The 22,859-nt window shown below is 40.2% G+C and overlaps 2 protein-coding genes and 1 long non-coding RNA gene across 7 annotated transcripts in view; 2 read left to right on the top strand and 1 right to left on the bottom strand.

Moving 5' to 3' along the window:
- Positions 1 to 225: 225 nt before the first annotated feature.
- Positions 226 to 3,943, top strand: LOC144073210 (uncharacterized). The gene is made up of 8 exons (XM_077598876.1): positions 226 to 613; positions 1,253 to 1,350; positions 1,434 to 1,515; positions 1,962 to 2,152; positions 2,230 to 2,311; positions 2,766 to 2,883; positions 3,524 to 3,787; positions 3,886 to 3,943. The coding sequence occupies exons 1-8, from the start codon at positions 262 to 264 to the stop codon at positions 3,941 to 3,943; spliced, it is 1,245 nt and encodes a 414-aa protein (XP_077455002.1). The 5' UTR covers positions 226 to 261.
- Positions 3,944 to 4,510: 567 nt separating this feature from the next.
- On the bottom strand, positions 4,511 to 13,679 carry zc3h12aa (zinc finger CCCH-type containing 12Aa). Of its 4 annotated transcripts, none has more exons than XM_077599709.1 (8): positions 13,619 to 13,679; positions 13,467 to 13,540; positions 11,004 to 11,115; positions 9,378 to 9,785; positions 8,473 to 8,612; positions 6,449 to 6,683; positions 6,252 to 6,361; positions 4,511 to 5,442 (listed from the first exon to the last, which is right to left on the bottom strand). In XM_077599709.1, exons 2-8 carry the CDS (start codon positions 13,507 to 13,509, stop codon positions 4,691 to 4,693), a joined length of 1,800 nt encoding a protein of 599 aa, XP_077455835.1. In that variant the 5' UTR covers positions 13,510 to 13,540; positions 13,619 to 13,679; the 3' UTR covers positions 4,511 to 4,690. The 4 variants fall into 4 exon arrangements, with proteins under 4 accessions (XP_077455835.1, XP_077455837.1, XP_077455836.1 ...); XM_077599711.1 differs by having other exon boundaries at positions 6,252 to 6,358; XM_077599710.1 differs by having other exon boundaries at positions 13,467 to 13,536.
- Positions 12,643 to 22,859, top strand: part of LOC144073687 (uncharacterized) — a 45,096-nt gene continuing 34,879 nt past the window's right edge. Inside the window, exons 1-3 of one of the 2 annotated variants that reach the window (XR_013300149.1) lie at positions 12,643 to 12,709; positions 13,478 to 13,547; positions 14,195 to 14,299. This is a non-coding gene — a long non-coding RNA (uncharacterized LOC144073687). The remainder of the gene's footprint in view (positions 12,710 to 13,477; positions 13,548 to 14,194; positions 14,300 to 22,859) is intronic. The other variant, XR_013300150.1, reaches the window with a different exon arrangement.

Here is a 22,859-nt window from a genome sequence, read left to right as displayed (position 1 = left end):
GACAGATATATCCGTCAATTCAAATGTGTCCAAATCGAAATAATTAGCATTAGTATTAAACGCACAATTATTTGACGAACCATTCACAGTTTTTAACAAATGAAACCCTTAAATGTTAATGTTGTGACGTCCAATCCATTTGGACCGGCGGCAAACGAGCTCCGCCCAGTAGATTTGGTTCTGGAGAACAACAAGCTAGCGACCCCGCTGAGTCCGATCCTCGTCTCAGCGGGGACAAGAAGGGCCGGCGGGGCCGGCTTAATGCGGCGTTTATCGGTCAAGGCTCAGCTGACCAAATTAAGCAACCCGCATGCGAGTGGAACTTCAGCTACTAAGAGGATTAGACGCCGTTTACGTCTCCAGGGACGCGTAGCGACAGGTCGCAGGTCGGCGTGCGTGATACTGACGGAGGGAAGTGGTCACCCTTGGAAGACCCCGCCCCCAAAAAAGCAAGCGGCGGCTTGGAATGACTCCGCTTTGGTTCGTTTTTTGTCGACAAAGGTTTGTGTTCGAACGTGGTTTTTGGTTTGCATGCGTTGGAGGAAATTGGCGCGTGTTTCTGATTGCTGTGTTGACATTGGCACCCTCTTGTGGAATTTTACTGCCACTGTTGGTAGGTTTAATCACTAATTTCGTTTTTTTGCTGCTGTTTTTCGGGTTTTGGTGGCAGTCCTTGAATGGTCTCTCAAGTGAAAATCCAATGTGAGGATATTTTTTTATTGGATGTTTTGCTGATTTTGTCATTTTATGGCTGCTCTAAAAATATACAAAAAATATATAAAAGTAACATTCGTATGGGTAATTTTTTAATTATGTGTGTATTATCTGAAATTAATTCATTTGAATCAATAGAGGCAGTTATCATACAAAATGGAATATATATTTTTAATGCAAAATGTCTTGAGTTTGATATATTTAAAAATTTACATCTTCCAATATTTAGTATATTTAAAATGCATTTCTGAGGCAAACAAACACAAATGACAACTGTCTCAAAATTTTCATATTTTCTTGGTTTTGAAAATTGTCCCTTTTCCACTTCATTTTTTTTCAAAAAACAAGAAAATTAATTTTTTTACAAAAGATATGATGCAGTACAGCCTATATTTTGGTGAGAAAAGTGCAGTCCATATCAGTGAATAACTTCATATCGGTTTGGGAAACGTATACAACATAAATCCAAGATGGGAAATCAAATAATAATAATAACTTTTACTTAAATATTATATTTTTTTGTTTGGCTCCTCACTAGGATCCCCACTAAAATGCTACGCCATCATGACTTGCACATTCTGGAGTGTCTTTAAGTGGACTTTAAAAGGGGTTTTGTGCACCTGCAGATTCCTTTGGGTGAGCATTTATATTCTATCTAAATGTTTTATAAAATTTTGGGGGGAATAATGAGGACACTTTGGTGGATTTTGATGTTGTAGATTTGCCCGTACAATGCTTTCCAGTTTCTACCAAGGGAAAAACACATAGTGGAAAAAACCTCTCCTCCAAAACAACTCACAGGTAAGTTCAATTCATTAATAAGGAATGATGCTTGAATTTAAATTGATTTTTTTCAGTGGCATCGACAAAGCGTCTCATCATGTGGCGCCCAATCATTATTCTGTTCTGAATTGAAGTGAACTTGTCACTCGCAGGTGTTGTGTAAATCATGCAGAATTTAAAATCTACTTACCTATTTATTTTGCCGCCCTAAGAGTCTGTAGAGAAGATCTTCGCTTCACGCCACGGACCTTGAGAGCATCACGTCGGGGGTCACCATTTTGTTAGAGTTCTTATTTTTGCCCTGAAGGATTTTGTGAGATAAATGACAAAACATAGACAAGACATTATTGCAGCTTAAATGGTCAATTCTTATCTTTTCTTCTTTTACGACTGCCATATTCGTAAAATGTGAATTCAGGCAACAAATGGTGAAATAAAATAAATCAAAAAATTGTACTTAGCAGGCTGTGAAAGTAAGATGGCCGCCGTCGCCGCCATCCCGGGCTGCCCCGACCGAACGACGGCGCTCCAAAAGCGTCTGACTAAAACCGAACAGGACATCCTTTCGTTGAGGACGAGGATCGCCTGCGAAAGGGCATCGTGGGAAAAGAAGTTTGCGGAACTGCGAAGAAAACAGGAGGCCCTTCACAGTCAGGTATTACGGTAAATTAGGAACTTTTTGGGGGGTTTAACGAACGTGATCATCGAAAATTTTTGGGGTTATGTCTTCAGGTCATCCTCGAGGCCGGGTCACTGATGAGAGTCGGTCAAAAAGTGGACAATGGAGACTTATTTGGCGAATGTTCGGGTAAAGGTAAAACAGTAAAAATGTATTATTTATTTATTTATCTATTTATTAAAATTTATTTCCCTTTGTCAAATGACCTTGATGAAACTAAGGAAACTTATTAACAACCTTACAACTTCCAAATCGGCTTAAAATTTAAATAAATTAACATTAGTTGCCATTGATGTCAATAGAAGTTGGGCTGTGGTTGGCAGAATTTCAAAAGCCCCTCCCACTTTATCCCACGCCTCCAAAAACTGAAAAAAATTGAACAATTAGACAGTCATAATAAATAATATTTAAATATTTTTAGAACGCACCCTTTGCGCCTGAAAAAAAAAAACGGGGTCCCCCCCAGAGCCCGGACCTCCATTTCCACCCCTTAGTTCCGCCCCTGTACCAGAATACAAAACGTGTAATGGCCGTTTACAAAAGTGATTAAAAAGTCTCTGTCAAAAGACTCACCGTCTTTTCCGAATAGTTTTCGGTGAAATTCGGCGTCACGACGGAGGCTCGGACGGCTCATCTCGAGGAAGCGTACTTTGTTCGTCCCCGGCGTCGAGCGCTGCGTCAGCCTCCTCTTCCTCTTCAGCATCGAGGTACTAACACCAATACATTTAGTAAGTAGAAAAATACTTCAAGTGGTTAGTGTGTCGGCCTCACCATTCTGGTGTCAAGGGTTTGAACCCAGGTGAGACCTCACTGTGTGGAGTTTGCATGATCTTGCGTGGGTTTTCTTCGGGTACTCCGGTTTCCTCCCACATCCCAAAAACATGGAAACTAACACGGGTTGAACATTCTAAATTTACCCTAGCTATGATTGGTTGTCCTCGGTCTCCTTGTGCCCTGTGATTGGCTGGATTCACGGTGTAGAGGGGATGGGCTCCAGCAACCCCCGCGAACCTTGTGAGGATAAGCAGTCTGGAAAATAAATTGAGTGGTTAGCGCGTCGGCCTCACAGTTCTGGGGTCAAGGGTTCAATCTCACTTGGGTTATCGCTGTGTAGAGTTTGCGTGTTCTCCCCAGGCTTGTGTGGGTTTTCTCCGGGTACTCCGGTTTCCTCAAGCATCCCCCAAAAAATGCACGCTAGGCATCGAGTGATTGGTTGCTTGTTTCCGTGTGCGCTGCGATTGGCTGGGCACCCAGGGTGTATAGCTAGGATCGGCTCCGGCACCCCCCGCAACCCTTGTGAGGATAACAGATTCCGAAAAATGAATGACAATACGTCATTACCCGTAGGAGTGGTCGCTCCCTCTCCATCCCCAACGCGCAATCAGGACGCAGTGTGGGCCCGCACCGGGTTTTCGTACCCCACTCCCCCATGGACCTGCAACTGGGCCACCGGGTCCGAATCATGCTGCCTTCGGGGCGGATCAGCACGGGTGTCGTTCGCTTCCTGGGCCACCTGCAGGGGGAGTCAGAGCTCCACATCGGCGTGGAGCTCCAAACGGCCGATCACGGCGTGCGGGACGGATGCCACAAGGGAATTTTCTACTTTGACTGGTGAGGAACCAAAGCAGACACATGGAATCAATCAAATTAATGATTATTATTACTATTTTTTGTCATAATTATACCCTTTCCTATCTCCCTTTGTGCAGCAAACCTGGTCACGGTGCCTTTGTGCCGTTCCACAAACTCCTGATGGCCTGGGAATGACATTCTTAAGATCACCCGTGTCCAACTCTTGGCCCGGGGGCTACACCTGGACCTCCTTATTATTATTATTTTGTTTGTCCCACAAAAATAAATTACCCGCGCTTCAAGTTTCGCACTAAAATAAAATGTATATGAAATGAGGGTAGCCCTTCATAAAATATGGAGGACTACAGAAATCAGATTTTTTCCTTTTTTTAATATTTAAAATGAATAAATATTTTTAGTAGTTGTTGTCTTTTTGAGCGAGCAATGGCAGGCACAAGTGAGATTTTTCACGTTTTATGCAAAATATGGTTAATTTGTTTTCTTGAATTTCTTTCATAGACGTCAAAATAAATTTTGTTTAGCGTTTTATCTGTTTATCTTTTCTCTAATTTGAAATAAATGACCGTATCGGCTGCATTGTTTTGCGTTATGGCGTTTCGTCTTGCGGTTCCGTGCATGTAAAGTCTAATTTATGCGCATATAAGCCTTACCCTCGATTCAGTCATAATTTTTTTTTGCGGAAAATACGGTAATTAGAATGATGTGTATATTGAAGAAAGACTTCATAAATAGACACAGCTTCATTGTTTCCCGTTTATTCATCTGTACAAAAAAGAATTGACCAATACATCAAAATATGCCTTTGCCAAACAGCATTGCATCAAAAGCCGCAACACGATGAGGATTTTGGGGTTTTCTTCCGAGGTTTTATGTGTTCTCACGATTGCACGATGGAACCGACGTCAGATCTTCGGCTCATATTTAAAGAAATATTGCATTTTGCGCCCTCTGGTTGAGAATCTCCGCCGCCAATTTCTCAGCGCTCATCATGTGGGGGTACATGTCCATGACCGCATCCACCTGTTGAGGACTGAAAATGGCCTGCAGGTTCTTGCGCACTTCCTGTCGTCGTTGGGGGTCAAACTGCTCCCCCGAATGGGAGGAACCGAATGAGGAGTGAGTCGGGCACGGGAGCGAATGGCATTTTTCCACCCGGCGCGATCCGTGAAAAGGATCCGACCAGTAGTTTGGAAAATATTGAGGCGCCACGTTTAATGGACTTGGTACACTACGGTTCTGGGTTGGATTCGGGGATGGACCCGCGGGGTTGTAGCTTCCGTGGCAACAGCGGCAATGACCGGATCCGGCACAAATATTCGAGTAAGGGCTTTCAAAAGAACCAAGACCTGAATCCAAGTACTCGTGAGGGCCGGTGCAGTGGTAACGCGTGGATCTGGAACAATTGACGGTCGCGGGATTTGGACCTTCCCAGTAAATGATTTGGTTTTGACTAGCCTGAGCGGGATGCGAAGCCCACTGACGGTCAAATAGTTCGACTTCCTGATGACGGGGGTGGGGCAAAGACCGAGACGGCGGCAGTGACGAGTGGGCGTTCGCTTTTGGGGGGGAAATCTGGGCTTTTTCTCGGAGTTCGTCCGCTAACGACAGGGAGGACTGGTTGGCTCGCTCGGGGTGGTAGAACTTGCATTTCATGCCGTAAGTGCATCGTTTGTCTGAGGGCGAGAAAAAAAGGTATAAGAAGGAAGAAGAAAGGTATGAAAATGTCAAACAAAATTAGAATTAAGTTTAGTGTAAGGTTAGATTAAACTCATTTTTGAGTGTGTCTGCATTTTAATCCAAGTTCATTTAAATGTGTTTATGTTATGTTACGAGGGTGTTGCCGTGCAAAAATTCTCTTTCTCTCTCCCCTCCGCGAAATCCGTCTAATTTTAGTACTATTAAACCACTAGTTATGTGTTACTTAGTTTATAGATGGCGAATTAGAATAAATAATAATGTTTTTCCATTGCAATATCCTGTTTTTGGTGTTTTTTTTCAGAGGGTTGGAACGAATTAATTAATTTTTAGTTCATTTCTATGGGAAACGTTCATTTGAGTTACGAGTAAATCGACATACGAGCTCAGTCCCGGAACGAATTAAGCTCGTATCTCGAGGTACCACTGTACTTCCAAAAATCAAATATAAAGACATTGTACAACCGAATCTCCCACAACTTAGCTTTACACAACTTTAGCTACGGCAACCAAGATGGCGCCGTTCAAGTGGAAGCCGGTGGCGGTAGCTCCGTCCACTCTTGCTCGTTTTGTGTTTTTGCTGCTTTTCTGTCTTAATGATTTGACTTGGTGATTCTTAATGATCCCATTTACTTTGATTTGCTTTGTACTTTGTGCTTTTGCTTTGTTGTTCTGTCTAATCACCCTCTTGCTACTGTCACAATGAAATTTCCAGAATATGGGATGAATAAAGTTATCCAATCCAATCTATCCAACTAAAAGTAGCATAAAAAGTCAAATTTCTTACCATAGGGACACAGCTGCTTATTTTGCTCCTTCGGTAGCGCCTTTATCCTTAAGAAGTTGTCAAGATTGGGACCGTGGCGCCCCAAAGGGTCATCTGGGGGCATGAACCTGCTCCACAAAAACAAAACGATCAAACATATTCCTTAATTCAGCCCGAAGACGCTAAGGTGGCTTTTTTATCGGCCGCCGATGGCTTACTTGTCGTTGACGAAGGAGTACATGAGGAGCCTCTCCTCGATACATTTCTTCCACTCGGCCCGCTCGCCCTGCAGGTCGCGGTATGTGTCGTTGGACACGATCACACCGTCCGTTTCGTACGCCAACTTGACGATGAAGCGGTCGTCGTAGCAAACCACCAGCTTGCCGCTCACCCGCCGTGACGGAGTGAAGACGATCACTTTCTGCTTTTCCAGTTCCGTCAAGATGTATTGATCTGAAATTTTGGAAACGTTAGCGCAATGGCATCGTGACGTCATGACGCAATGGTATCATGACGTCATGGCTCATGACAATGCAGCTGATACAGTCATTTATTTCAAAATAGACAACAAATAAACAGATAAAACGCCTAACTAAATTTATTTTGACATCTGTGAATGAAAATCGAGAAAAAAAAATATTGCATAAAATGTGAAAAAACTCACTTGTGCCTATAACTGCTCGCTCAGGCCGTCGCCATCTTACCTAATTAAAGGTGCTTTGATTGGCCAGATGCGAGTAGCCTTGGTAGATGTGTTCTTAGCATTTACCATGTTAGCACATCCCAATAGTTGTTAAGGCTGATCAAAGGTCTTGCGGTCGATCGTTAAAATATCAGCATCACTGTCTGATGTGTATCTCATGCTATTATTGCACCCAGAGACTCAGTTAACATGATACCGCTACGGACACATTTCCTGGTTATGCTAACGTTTACTTACTGCCTTTTTGAAAGGAAATGATTGTGCATTTGTGATAAGGAAATAAAACAAAATTCCGCTTGGATTTTTTATACGGTAATTTCTCTGGCACGTATGACTCAATTGATGACTCATTGAAGGTAGGCGTACACTACAATAACACATCTTTACTAATCATTCTGTAGCATTTATTGTTGTGTAACAAAAAAACTAAAAATCTGAACATTCTCTTTACCCACCACAAAATATGATTTTTGTGTATGCGTTTGTGTGTGTAGTGTGTGTGTGTGTGTATAGTATGTGTAATCGTTTATCTTCAACCTATACTAAAGATGGAAATTAGCCTTAGGCTACAATCTTACATACTACATATGTTCATTAATATGTGCTGTCTCTGATATTAAAAAAATCATTTTGGAGATCATTTTTCACCAAGAATGCCAAGAAATGGCCAAGTAGATTGCGTGTTTAATTGAGGAACAAGGAACAAATGTACTTCCTCCTACAGTTCTCAACAAAACATTTTCTTCCTTGTTAACACACCTTGAATTTAAAACAAAAAACAAAAAAACTACTCCACCCTGGTTTAGTGCAACCAAAGCATAACAAGGCCTTCATTGTATGGTTATTGAGAAATTCAAGTAGGCATGAAGATCTTGTACAAATACTGCATTATTTACATTCACATGCAAACATACGTGACCCAATCAAGACAAATAGGAGGTCAAATACTGGAAAGATGGATGAAAGTATTGCATTTCTGGGTTGTAATAGAAGTAAATGTATGTTTAAAAATAAAAATGCAAAATGAATACAAAAGTACTGCATAGGCTTTTCACAATAAGCTTGTTTTTTGTTTAAGCTAAATAATTGGTATTGTATTATCTGTGTTGATCCACCATTTTTGTTTAAATATCTACTATCATATGGTTCTTATTTATTAGTAATTTGCATTTTTGTGTTCCCATAAGCCTATATTTTTTTGTTTATAGCTAAACTTTAAAAATACGCTACTTAAAAAACATGATGGAACTTCAATTTGCGTTTTTGCTTGCTAATTGTCGCAGTCTTGCAGTCCTTGCTCATGTCTGCCAATGTACACTTCAAAAATTCCTGTTTTTCTGGGCCACCTTATATAATTTTATTTGGCACTATTTTATATTGAGTTTCACATGACCTCAAATATATGCTCATGACTCAAAAAAGGAAACTCATTTGGATGGCAACATTTCAATCATTTCAGCCCGACGTGATCATTTCCACGAAAACCGAGGGCGCCGAACTAATTGCTTGGCACGTTAGCACCTATTTTATTGACCTCACCCTCAGTGACCGCATCGGGTCGGCTTTGCCCTTTCCGCCAAGACGGAACAAAGACCGTGATGTTTCCGTGTCCTCTCTGCCGGAAGAAGTCGACTGCCAGTTGAATTCCTTGGCATGAAAAAACTTCCTTGTTGCCGTGACTGTGAAAAAAAAATCATGAGTGTTTGACAGTCATCTCCGCTTTTGTCGTATTTCAAAATGTGTATAAATATACTGCATATATACAAACAACAAAGGAGTTGTTTTTGTTTATTCCCACATACTAGTGATGCCGCGATCCGATACTTAGCATCGGATACGACAAATTTTGGATATTTGTACACGATCAGTTCTTCTTTATCCAATCCAGTAGTCGTGTTTTAGTCCAATCATGCTTTTTGTCCAACAGGTAAATACATCTACGTCTAATCTATAATCCTTATAAAGCGTGATTTATGCGTGATTTTTGGTGCGTTTATGTTAAGATTCTCTCGCTACGTTTGTCCAAACCGTGAAACATAGAGAGTTGAAATTTTTTATGGTTGCCAGAAACGGCTGTCAGATCCTAATAGACGAGTGATAGAATTTCTTCACCTGCTCTAATTTCTTCACCTTCTCAATCTTTGATTTGTTAAATACCCATTTTTCAAAAGAGGATTTTTTTATTAGCGCAACAATTGTCTTTTTGTTTCTTTACAAACTAAAGATCGTAACTGAGCAGTGTGTAATATTTACAAACGGAGCATTTCTTGATTTGAATACAAAACAATGTGATTTATCATTGACTGGTTACGTTATATTTTGCATTATTTGTACCGCTCTAAAAATACCAGATGAGTAAAAAACATGTCCTGAAAAAAATCAGACTGGAAGTCAAATTGTCAGTATCAAGACATCCCTAGTTGATACTGTTCCATTTTTCTTACCTCATGGCGACATTCCTGCCATCGATAACGATGGGCCTTAACTCAGACTGCGTACCCTTCTTGCTCTGGAGTTGCGTCGCCGTTCTAAATCCTTGCGCTCGACTCGAATCCTCCTGAGCGTTGGCGCTCCGTTCTTGGGAGGAACCCAACGCAACGCCGCGACTCTGGACAAGCTCCTCCAGCACGGAGTTGGTGTCCGTCCCCTGGCCTAGCTTGGACAGCGCCGCGTTGACCTCGACTGAGGAGTAACCCAGTTTTCGAAAGAAGTCCGCTTGAAGCTGGTGTTCAGAGCTCTCTGGGGAAGCCGAGCTCCGATTGGACGAAAGCGAATCCATGCTGGGGGATATCTGGAACTCTTTCCAGGAGTGAAAAAAACGGGTAACATCTACCATGGACTGACTGGCTTGCCTAGAGAAAGAAAATAATATTTCTTTTAGGCGTTCACATGCGCTAAGATGCTAGAACAGTCTGAGTTTCATTCATGCTAATGAACATTTATATGTAAATATGTAAGATTTTAGCCGAGGGCTAATTTCCATCTTTAGTCCCTTGTGTATGTACAAAATAAATGATGACACATAATACATATACATAAATAGCACAGTTTTAGACAGCGTTATGATTGCAATTATGTTCACCTAACAACTAGGCTTTAACATGATTGGCCAATAGCTAATTGCTATTGATTTCCAGGTATGAACAGAGAAAGTGCTTTGGCTAATTTAGCACTCTTTTTGAAGGGAACTACACAGTCACCTCTAGAGCCAGCCCTTGTTGACAAGTTGGAATTTTTTTGGTACAAAATCTTGCAGTGGAGGAGGAGCTTTGTGTTGGAAGATTTTGTCAACTAAGGTGGCATCTGCATATTTAACATTATTTTGAAGGTGCAGAGAAGTAGCTTTGGCTAATTTAGCACTATTTTTAAGGGAACTACACAGTCACCTATAGAGCCAGCCCTTGTTGACAAGTTGGAATTTTTTGCTACAAAATCTTGCGGTGGAGGAGGAGCTTAGTGTTGGAAGATTTTGTCAACTACGGTGGCATCTGCATATTTAACAGTATTATTCCAGTTCAGGCGTTTGTGTTTTTTAAATACCTGACAATGGTGGTGCGATGATCACATGCGCTAGGACGCTAGAACAGTCAACCCCCCTTAACGAGTGATTTGGATCTCATATCACCTAACAAATGTCACTACATTCTTTGGCTGTGTTTGACAATACTTCATGTAGCAGACGCCCAACACGCTAAGAATGTGAAGAATGCGCAAAAGTCCTGCACGCTGAGCTCATACATTACTCCTCTTAGCAGCTTTGAATTGCAGCGATAAGCAAAAGGAGCCCCATTGGAAGGCATTTTGTGTAAACAACAATAAACATGACAAAGTAAGAAGAGAAGCTGGCGGCCTCAGGCTCGGCCGTGCATTATAGTGGCGGTAGTTTAAATAATAACGACACAACATGACAGGAAGAGCCACTTTGTCCTCAAAGTGTCGGTCCCGCTGCAAATGTGATAAGAACGTATCGGTCTGAAATGGCCTTTTTTTTTACAAGCTCACTCAAGGTGGCGCGGGACTCGTTTATGGCGAGACGTTTCCTCTCAAAAACGATGAAATTGAAAACTTACCTTGTTAGTGGACTCTTTGCCTTACTTGTCCTTGAGTGACTGAGGACGCCCGACTGTGTCAAAGTACAGTAAAGTTGGAGTGAACAACGCCTTTCTCCTCCCACTCCTTTTCCTGCAGATATAGGCATGTTTAGCCGAAGAAAATTTGCATAATACGCGAGTATGTGCGTGCGGGTGTGTTAACGACACAATGTTTGAAAGAGCAAAGAAACACACCTTTCGCCTGTTTTACATGCTCATACCTGTCAAAGTTTTTCCCGTATTTTACCGTATTTCTCGCATATAAGCCGTATTTGTAACTAAAAAAAAAGATGACTGAATCAAGGGTACGGCTTATATGCGCACAAGACTTAGTGTTGCTATACTCGTTTTCACCAGTAGATGTCGGCAAATGAACATTTAATATTTGTTGGTTATTTTCTGTTTTGCACTAAGAAAGCAAACATTACTGAATGAATTACTAACTTCCTTATGATATTATATATCAAATCCAGGTTTGTACACCTGTGTGGAGTTTGCATGTTCTCCCCGGGCCTGTGGGGGTTTTCTCCGGGTACTTCGGTTTCCTCCCACATTCCAAAGACATGCATGGTACTCTAAATTGCCACTAGGTATGAGTGTGAGCGTGAATGGTCGTTTGTCTCCTTGTCCCCTGCGATTGGCTTGCCACCAATTCAGGGTGTCCGCCACCTCTGGCCCCAAGTCAGCTAGGATAGGCTCCAGCACCCCCCACGACCCTAGTGAGGATAAAGTGGTTCTGAAAATTAAAAAAATGTGAATTAGAGGGCAACTGATACTTGAGAAATTGTAAAATTCAATGATTTTAAGGCAATATTAAGGGTGCGGCTTATAGGCAGAGGTGGCTTATAAGCGAGTAAATACAATTTACGTTTTTCTGATCATTTCAAATTATGTACGCCATATAACAACTTTTGTACAGGATTTTTTTTAAAGTACGTTTTTTGTAATACCACCCTTTTTACTATATAAATATAGCACGTCAGCAAGCATTGTACCCAGAATCTTGAATTTAGAGCATACTGATTGGTCACCCCATCCACTTTGGAGAAAATTTTAGACTTTTAAGTGCGCCCTATGTGAGTAAATATGGGCCACGTTGCATTTGTATGTTTTTTTGCAATAATCAATAAGGGGAGCAATTGGTCGAGGTTGATATTCATACTTTAATCTGCTTGAAGCCTACCTAACTATTTAGCTTCTATATTTTAATGAATAAAAATGAATGAATATATTTTAGGGTCGACTATTTAAGTAATGCAGTATTTTATCAATTAATTAGTTGGCAAACAACCATTAAGTTATTTGTCAAGTAATTCAAGGAGATGTAAAATAAAAATACAAGCGTTCAATCCCATTTGTTGTGGGGGACAAGATTTAACTTTCAAAATAAAATTCCACAGTATGTATTTTCATATTCTACAGAATTGTACTTTGACAAAAGCCTTATGTTGGACTTATTTCTATCATGTGCAGTACAATTGATTCCGGTCAGGCCAGACAATGTAAATAAACGTCAGAAATATGTATGCTTATTTATTTTGTTGCAGAACACCCCAACATGTTATTTATCAAAAAAGCGTTCATTCGACCACGAGAACGGGAAAGTCCGCTCGCTTAACCGCAATTGAAGTAGCACGTCGGCAAGAACAATGCACCCACCCGGTCAGTCAAGCATTCAGGGTCAGGTAGAATGTTTAATTTTAATATTAAATTTAGTGCTTACACAATACGCACCGATTGATTGGACTGGTTTCAGACTTTGGGTTGATTTGAGACTTTTTAATGGGCCCCTCGCAGGTGTTAAAAAAATCGGTAAATTTGTCTGCGTCATGATTAGCTCAACTAACTACTGGGCAGGTTGCAAGCTAGCTAGCTAGCTAGCAGCAACTCCGTGTGGGGACCCGACAATGTGACTATAATTCTTCTAGTTTCGCTACACAAACGGTTCGTTTAATCAAATTCACAGATGGCGAGTTTGCTCAAACGCTAAAAATGCTGGATATAAATAAACTTCGACGCTTGCAGGAAGCCAAACTTCACCAAGTACCCACCAGACTACCAGGCCATCAGCAGCACCGGAAATCGCATTAATGGGGAATAATATAGCGATATTATTTAAAAGAATAAACTCAGGCTTTTTCTAACCATTTAGTTGAATTCAGTGTTGAACTATGTTATATGATTCACTGAATTTTTTTCCGAATATTTTGCTTTTGTGGCTCTCAAAAAGGTTTCCGACCCCCTAGCAAGAAGCTAGCTAGCTAACTAGCTGATTAGCTATCTAATTAGCATGATATTTACCTAAAAACGAGAGCATATTACCTAAAACAACATCCCACACTTCTCGAACTCTGATTGTTTTGAATGAATTCTCGAACAATTGTCAACATGTGCAAATTAACATTTTAAATACAATTTAGCATTCAACTTTCTCTAACATACCTTGCTTACAGGCGGGCCACCTGAGTTTGGACTTGGCGACCATTTCTCTTCACGTCAACATAAACGCACACTTTCTAACAGGTAAGCAACTCGTTAGACATTAATTTGATTGTTTGGTAATGTTTTGTATGATTTTTGATTGTATTTCATACCAGAAGCTGGCTCTGCTCTTTCACAGTGTTCTCAGGTAGAAAGCGTAATATTCTCCATTGCCACAAGGGGGCACTTTATTTTCCCAAATCAATAAAAACAATTTATCAAACCATTACAACGCCACTTTAATTAAACGAGTAATCGAAGCAGCAAAATTTAATTCAAGATCCCCCCTAACCTAATCACTCTGTCTGACCAATTACTTGTTGCAGGCCTAAAATATATTTTAATTAAAATAAAATTGAAAAATCACCTCTTTTCATATTATAAACATACTGTATTGTTTTTAATCAAAAACAAAATATATAACCACATTCCTTATGTTTTATGTTTTATTAGAGATATTAAATTAAAGGTTAATGCAAAAATGGCGGAACAACGGCAATCTGCCTTTTTAATAATACAAAAAAATTAAATATATGTCACAGATTTTAAATAGTCCATAAAAAGGAAAAAGCTAATTATTTCCTCAGAGCATTAGGCTGATATGCAATGTATTTTTTTAATTTAAAAAATGTTGGTGACTTTTGCTTAATAATCAATTTATTTTGGACATGCTTCATTATGACCACCAGATGTCAGACCATCATCGAAGCATCATAGACGAATAACCTCTGCAGACACCAGTTAGCATATGGAGGACAATCAAAGAACGAATAAACAATCCTGGCATATTGCATGTAAGTAAAACTCACTCTTTTACACAAATTGATCGTCACACTTTTGTGAAGCTGTTTATTGGCACCTGCACACTTTGGTGAACGCCATCAAGAACACTTGGCCTGATGTCTTTTGGTCTCAGGTGTGTGGGGGTCTACTATTATTGCAGGTCACTGAGCTGCTTCAAACAATCACACGCACGCACACACGCACGCATGCACACCAACACACACATGCACGCATACACACACGCACACACAAATGTACAGACAAGACAGGCATAAACACAGAAATGGAGATACACAATATTTTTGAGACTCGGGTTGCACCACTTGAATAAATTGAATTGAATGCTTTTCATTGTCATTACACAAATATGATAACATTTAAAGCTTCATCACAAAATGCACACACACCAACAAACACACAAAAACACAAACACACAAACAAAGAAATGAACAAAAACAAACACAAAAACAAAGAAATAAACAAAAACAAACACACAAACAAAGAATTAAACAAAAACAAACACACAAACAAAGAAATAAACAAAAACAAACACACAAGCAAAGAAATAAACAAACACAAACAAAACAAATAAACAAACAAACACACAAATAAACAAACAAACAAACAGGTAAGTAATCATTGAAAATTATAATACATAAATAATCAATAAATAAACAAACAAACAAAAACAAACACACAGAAATAAACAAACACACAAACAAAAACTAAAAACAAACTAACAAAAACAAATAAACAAAACAAACAAACTAAAACAAAATCAAATAACAAAAACAAATACACTACAACAAACAAACACACAAAAACAAATAAACAAACAAACAGGTAAGTAATCATTATAAAATTATAATGCGTAAATAATCAATAAATAAGTAATAGATAAATAGTAGTCAACATTATAAATAAGTTTGAAGAAGGGGAAAAAACATCACTCAGTTTTTCTACGGATGTTCCAATGTTTTTTTCTTTTTTTCCCATTACTGATCCGAACCCCAATTTTTCATCCTGTAAAAAGAATGAAACCAGGAAATGACAAATCCTTCTGTTTTGTTTTATTCAAGTGAGCCCTGCTGGTCCCTCCTTAAGAAATGCTATGTTTAGAAATACTACCCAATGCTTCTGATCCTGTTACTATTCGTTTTTAAAGACACATTTTTCATTTGGTAGTTTGATTTACAGCCACCGAAAAAAGCATGACGGTAAGTGACTATTGGATCAGACTCCAAAAACGGTAGGTTTATCGTTTAGTAATTTATAGCCAAATCGAACCCCGAAAAAACAGCGAAGAGAATTTAGCCAATCCGGTATTGTGAGCTTGCCCTCGTCACTTTTCCTCACAGGCGACATTTTGTCCTTCAGGCAAGGCTGGTTAAACAATAGACACTTGACCAAACATTCATCCTCAAGTTTTCGGATATGCTTCGTCGTCCCCCGTCTTCACCGTTTCCCTTAAACACCCCCCGTTTTCTCCTTTCATGGACTACCCGGGTCATCTGTCTGTCACAAATATTAATTCGCCTATGATTCTGCAAAGCAAAGAGTTGGCGGCCTTTTAAAGCGAAGCCATCCATCTTAACGCCGCTGGTGTCAGAATGATTCCAATTTAGCCGCGCTTTTGGATCCAAAAAGGAAATCAAGCGGCGCGGGGTCCAGCTTTTGTGCTGCCGGCCGCCGCCGCAAACTGTCGGAGACAAGTGCTTTCGCACGCTGGCGTATATCACGCGCATTCATCTTGCTCTCTTATTGCTTCAGACATCACGCCACTTGTCCTACACAGACGAGCAAGCAAAGGCCCGCCGGCCCGCCCGGCGAGCTCAGAGGACAGAGAAGATTAAAAGAATCCAGGCGGGTGGAGTTGATGGAAGGTTCCAGTCCAACGGTTTATTTACATTTGCTTTGATTAGCCGGGAAATGGAGCTTACCTACTGGGTTTCTGCCTCCGTTTTCCTGGACCCCCGACGAACGGCAGCTTGGCAATTAGTATTGGCCGTGGATTTGTTCCCCAAGTGCCATTTGTCCTTTGTTTTTGCCCTTTCTGATCGCCCGTTTGTCCTTGAGGATCTAACAACCGTATTTTCTGGCATATTGATCTCCGCCGCGTGAAGCCGCACCCTTAAAATTGCCGTAAAATCGTTGGATTTTACGATTTCTCTCGTATAAGACGCCCCCTGATTCATTATTTTCACCTTCATATCCATGTTTTAATAGGGAGTACAAATGTGTTACTTTGAAGGGAAAATCTTAAGAAAAATCATCACACGTGGTGTTTCTGAGATACGGTATGAATCCAAAGGGTGTTGCCTGTACGTAGACAAATTCAAAAAGGAAGTCATGTGAGCAGTACAACCAGGAACCAGGAAGTGTGTCCGTAGCGGTCTAGTTTTCACCAAGTCTACGGTAAACTACGGTAAGATGGTGGCGCCTTGAGCGAGCAATGGCTGGCATAAGTGAGTAAGTTTTTTTCATGTTTTATGCAAGATAGGGTTTCTTGTTTTTCTTGAATTTCATTCATAGACGTCAAAATATTTTTTCTTATCGTTTTATCTGAAAATCGATTCTCTATTTTGAAATAAATGACCGTATCGGCCTCATAGTCTTGAGTCATGACGTCACGGTGCCATTGCGTCATGACGTCATAGCTGCATTGTCTTTCGTTATGGCGTTTCGTCTTTGTCACCTTGCAGTTTCGAGCATGGCAAGTCTAATTTGTGCGCATATAAGCCGTACCCTTGATTCAGTCATTTTTTGTAGTTACTTGTATGCAAGAAAATACAGTCGTTTGTGCTTATTCTTTACATTAAGTGGTTGGTTTGGTAGAGTTTGCTTGGTTCAAGTATTTTTGCTACCAAACTAGGATTCTCAAGACTGCACCCAAGACCTGAACAATATTACACCAAAGCAGATATCACCAAGACTAAGTCAACTTAAACATTTGGGAAGTCAAGACCAAGACCAAGAACAAAAGCTGATTGAAACGAGAACTCACTGACATTAAGTCCAACTCAAGACTCGGGAGTGGGTTTTCTCCAGGTACTCCGATTTCCTCCCACATTCCAAAATGGAGCCTAAGAAGTCCCCCTGTCGGGCCTTCTGTCAAGCACATACACCTCGTTATGGTGATCCCACCTTTGACCTCATTCTAATTTTGTAATCCAACTCATTGCACGTTAAGTACGTGTCTCGACCGACATTTTTCCACAAGACCCCTTTTCTCAGAACGCTTCATCAGTTTCAACTATGCAGAGGCAAACCAGTTCAAAAAATGATTTTTAATGCACAACTTCAATAGTTTGGGATCTGTGCAAACCTTGACCATTTCTCTTTGAATACTCTTTGACACAATTCTATCATTTCGTCTTGAAAAACTCTTGATAGTAGGACTTGAAGGCTCTGGCTGGTGTGTAACCTTCCATATGGATCCACGGATTCGCAATTCTCAAACCACCTGGTGATTAATTGCTCCCGTCAGTGCAGGTCATTCGGTGCTACCTGGTTCTCTGCATATTACTCATGCCTAACAAAGCCCCCCACTCCGCCAGCTGCTCTCCACCAGGAATAAATACACAGAGGTGTGTATACTGTACACATCCTCACACACACCAACACGGTTGCGACAACATGTAAACAAAAGTCAACCTCGACGGTGATTTACGTCCTTTTTACAGAGAGAGCCATAACCAATTCCTGTTTTCAAATATTATTTCCCGAGAGCCGTACTCAGAATTTAAAAGTCAAAATACATAAAAATGTGTCCCATTTTTTTGTCATTTTGACACTTTTAAAGTACAAAAAGTCTCTGAATTCTTTTGACGACACTGGGACCCTGTTGTAAATCAATGAAAATATTAAGTATACATGCAGAAAGATCTAATTAAAAAATATATGATTAAAGCAGCGCTAGAGGTCGTGTTGACGCCATAGTGCTTGCGTGACGTTCCTATTGGTGCGTTCAAATCAAAATCAAAAGCCTTTATTGTCATCATACACAACTGCGTATAACGAAATTGGGGGTGCTACTCCAGTAAAAAAACATAAATAAGTAATATAAAAATAAAAAAAGTCACATCCTGGCAAGGTAAATTCTAAAATATTGCACAATCTAAGATATTGTTATTGCACAGAAACTCTCTTGTGAGCGTTTTTCACATTTTAGGTTAGTCGAGAGCAATATGCACCCATCAAAAGAGCCACATGTAGCTCTCGAGCCATATCCACCCATGTAAAGGGCCTCATATAGGTCCCGAGCCATAGTTTTCCTCCCATTGCTCCAAGGTATTCATTACTATTGATGGCCAAATGCGCAACATGACCGAACCTCTTGCATTCTGTACTGTTTAATAAACCAAAAACTTTATCGTCATTGAACCTGGTACATTGCGCAAGCTTTTCCCCGCCAGCCATTGCTACCGCATCAACAAACGCGGGATTGCGCGGAAAGAAAAACTGGACTCTCCTCCTCTGGTTTGAAATCTTTTTGGAAAAGTGCGGCTATGTTTCCAATCCGTCAATAGGTTACGAAGCAGAGAATTCCACTTGAATAGGCTTATTGTTGTTTATGGCGTTTGAAGGGAGGTTAAAAGCATTCAGTCAGTCAAAGCTCATATTTTCATTTGATGAGGAGTAAGATTACATTGCCTCTGGGTTTCTGCTATTTGCCAACTGGCCTTCTTTGTTGCTAGTTAGTGTATCTGCAGATAAGGAAAACTTCATTCATCTTATTGGCTTTGAATGATAGGGATGAAGCTCAATCTTATTGGCTGCAGCTGTTTGGTGACTTTTAGGACGTTTTCAGGGCTTGCTTGAAGGCTTTGTGGATTTCTGCCATGGAAAATAAAAGGGATTTTTTTAGGCCTGCGTGTTTGGACTTTGGAGAATTTCTCTGCACAGCTTGTTTAACAGAAAATAACGAAGGGATAAATATCCCCGGGACATATTTCGGTTTATTTTCTCCATGTGAGAAGTACAATGCTAGAGCACGTTTGGATCAGTTAAAATATATAAATAAATAAGCGAGTTGTTCAGGATAGTTGAGCATTCTTTACATTTAAACCTAATTTGACCAAACATCTAATTTCAGATAGATGAACCACGGTTAGTGCCTTAGGTACACAGTTTAGGGGTCGAGGGTTTGATTCCCAGGTGGGTCTTCACTGCGTGGAGTTTGCATGTTCTCCCCAGGCTCGTGTGGGTTTTCTCCGGGTACTCCGGTTTCCTCCTGCATCCCCAAAACAGCTAGCTGGCTAACAGTCAAAATTGTGTTAGCATGAATGGTTGTCCTTTCTGTCCTTGTGCCATGCAATTGGCCCCGCCTGGTTAACCCAAAGTCTGATGGGATAGGCTCCAGCACCCCCCTTATGTCGAGAAGCGGTTCAGAAAATGAAATTTGAAGCAATGTGCAATTTTCCCTGCCCTTCAAAAACGGTTGCATCATTTTAATACAAATTATATTCGAAATATTGTAGTCTTTAGCATTTAAACCTTTTCAGTTTGCTTTCAATTATTTTAGTGGATTTTACTTAGTTTGCACCAGATGCCCACGTTCACAACAAAAGTATAAAAATACAACAGCACATGAACTCATCAAGAAGCGAAAACAAGAAATTGCAATTTTTTTCCTCGGCACCACTTCAGACGTGGCCCTGGCGGAAAAACAATTCAGCCCACGGGGTCTCTCTCTCTCTAACGCCTGACCCCGCCCCAAACTCTTGGCTGGCTTCTCCAACGCATCATCGGAATGCATAAATGCCAGTGGAAGTTTACGACCCGGCACATCAATGGACGAAGATGAACATCCGCTCGATAAATGCGGAAGAGACGGCCCCGGCGTTCTTTTCGTTCCCCGGCGAACGACGCCGGGGAATTACGGACGACTCGAGTGCTTCGCTACGCCGAAGAAGAAGGGAGAAAAAATGCGGCGCGATTGAATGTGAGCACTCCCACTCCATCAGCCGCCTCCTTCAGCTATCACGTTGGACCTCATTATCTCATATAAACGGCCGCCCGGGGACGAGCCGCATCTGAATAGACGCACGCGTGTCATATGTCTTGCAGTTTTAAGCGGCCAACAACCAGTTGGAATTCTTTTTTTCCACATTTCAAGATCGGTTTACCTTAATCGTGCTCAGTATTTTCAATGTCATTTATCGTATTTTCTCGCTCCAAAAAAATGATGACAGAATTGAGGGTACGGCTTATATGCGCATAAATTAGATATTACATGAACGAAACTACAAGGTAACAAAGACAAAACGCCATAATGCAAGACAATGCGGTCCATAAGGTCATTTATTTAAAAATAGAGAAAAGATAGTTAGATAAAACGGTTTAAAAAATTATTTTGACGTCTATGGATGAAATTCAAAGAAAAAAATAAACCGTATCTTGCATAAAATGTGAAAAAACTCACTTATGGTACCAGTCATTTCTCATTCAGGGCGCTTCCTTCTTACTGTAGTTTAGTGTAGACGTGAAAACTAGACCGCTACGGACACACTTCCTGGTTGTACTGCTCACCTGACTTCCTTTGTGAATTTGTCTACGTGCAGTCAACACCCTTTCGATTCAAACAGTATCTCAGAAATACCACGTACGATGATTTTTGTTAAGATTTTCCCTTCAAAGTAACACATTTGTACTCCCTATTAAAACCATGAGTATGGAGGCGAAAATTATGATTCGGGGGGCGACTTATACGAGGGAAATTGTAAAATTCAACGATTTTAAGGCAATTTTAAGGGTACGGCTTATACGAGAGAAACTGTAAAATTCAACGATTTTAAGGCAATTTTATGGGTACGGCTTATACACAAAGACGGCTAATATGCGAGAATTTACTGTTCAGGTTGTTCGTTTCCCCAATTGATGTTTTCAAAGACCAAAACCAATGGATCCGCGCACTTTTGATTATGTTTTGTCATTCCCGCCAGTCAAAATGGATTGGACGTCTCACGCCACGATAGGCGACCGGTCCTAATAGCCATTGCATAAAGTATATCGTCAGAATAGATAGAAATAGATTGCTCAGAAAGGGAGAGCGGGGCCAAACGGGGCCCCCAGACAAGTATGTCGCCAAATGCCAAGCTGATTTCATGCTTGAGAGACCCCACAGAAAAAGACAGAAGCATCCCATGCGCGCAATGCTAACCCTCACCAGCTGGGGTCGCTCCGCCATCAGGCAAAGCCGACACCCCGGGAAATCAGGCGGAGGAAAATCCGAGCGGGTGGCGGCTTTTTTGGGGGAGTGCAGATTGATTTGAGCAAATTAGCCAAACAAAAAAGCAGATGGACAGACAGGCGACGGGAACGTTGAAACGTGACCGTCCCAGTCTTGTTTTGTCAAACTCATTTTTAATTTCTTTACTAATATTCAGCCATCAAGTCAATCGACATCTGTTTCTATAGTGAATGAACCACCAACAAAAATTCTGCGGTGAATAATCCTGCAAAAGGATTGGTCGTCTTTTCAGGTTGGCGAAGTCGGAAGAACTGACTTTTCAGTTTGTCCCTTTCTAGGTTTTTGTGAAAGTGAACTTTTAATGTTCTTGCTCGTTTTCTTTGCCGACAGATGTTGCGATGCTTGTCGGTGGCTGATTATCCCTGGATTTTATTTCGGTTTTATTTTTTTGCCCCTTTGCTAAATTTGGATGCTCCACATATCTAGTTCAGACTGTCGAGGGATCAGAGAGCATTTTTTTTCTTCCACACATATGCTGACGCAGAGGTGTTCCCTATCTATATTTCATGGCGAGCACACATATTGGTGATATGAATACAATATGAGGAACACACTGAGTATTCAGACGGCATTTCCGCAGTAGCTTGCTACCGACTTGGAAAAAAATGTATTTAATAATCAAAAAAGAATCTCAAAAAGAACTCCATTTTGGTTAATGCTAATTGTCGGAAAACGTATGCGGAAAATGAGTGAGAATGGGCAGAAAATTATGACTATTTTGCAACATGAGGCATATTTTAATTACATTTTATATATATGTATAATAAAAAATAAAAATACAAATATTATTTATAATATAATACAAATAATAATAAAAAAACATATAATAAAAATAAATAAATAAAAACATATATATAATAAAAAAATAGAAAAAATGTATATAAAATAAAATAATTTCATTATACGCAGCTGTTGTATAATGACAATAAATGCTTTTGATTTGATTAAGTGCCGTCATGAAAGGATACACAATGAAAAATATATTTTTCACATTTTATAAGTTGCATTTTCCGGAGTGCAATTTTTTATTTCATCAAAAACTAAGAACAAACATGTGAAACAACAGGCTTATGTTAACATAACAATTATTCAGAAAAAAAAACAGCTCAAAAGATTGTCGGTGGTCAAAAAAAGTCGCACGTGAGTATTAGTCGGGAAAAATCCGGAAAATATAGTCCCGCATTTACTGGATTATAATTATTATTAAAAAAATAATAATTTGGCTGAGTCTCCAATTAATACTCAAGTATATTTTTCTGACTACTGACTGTGTTACGTTGTTTTTTTTTAGTCTATAGTTATCTTAAAAACTGTTAACT

This window comes from Stigmatopora argus, chromosome 4 (genome assembly GCF_051989625.1).
Source record: "Stigmatopora argus isolate UIUO_Sarg chromosome 4, RoL_Sarg_1.0, whole genome shotgun sequence".
In the NCBI taxonomy this organism is placed as follows: Eukaryota; Metazoa; Chordata; class Actinopteri; order Syngnathiformes; family Syngnathidae; genus Stigmatopora; species Stigmatopora argus.
The sequence above is the reverse complement of the archived record's forward strand: the minus strand, read 5'-3'. Positions and strand labels throughout refer to the sequence as shown.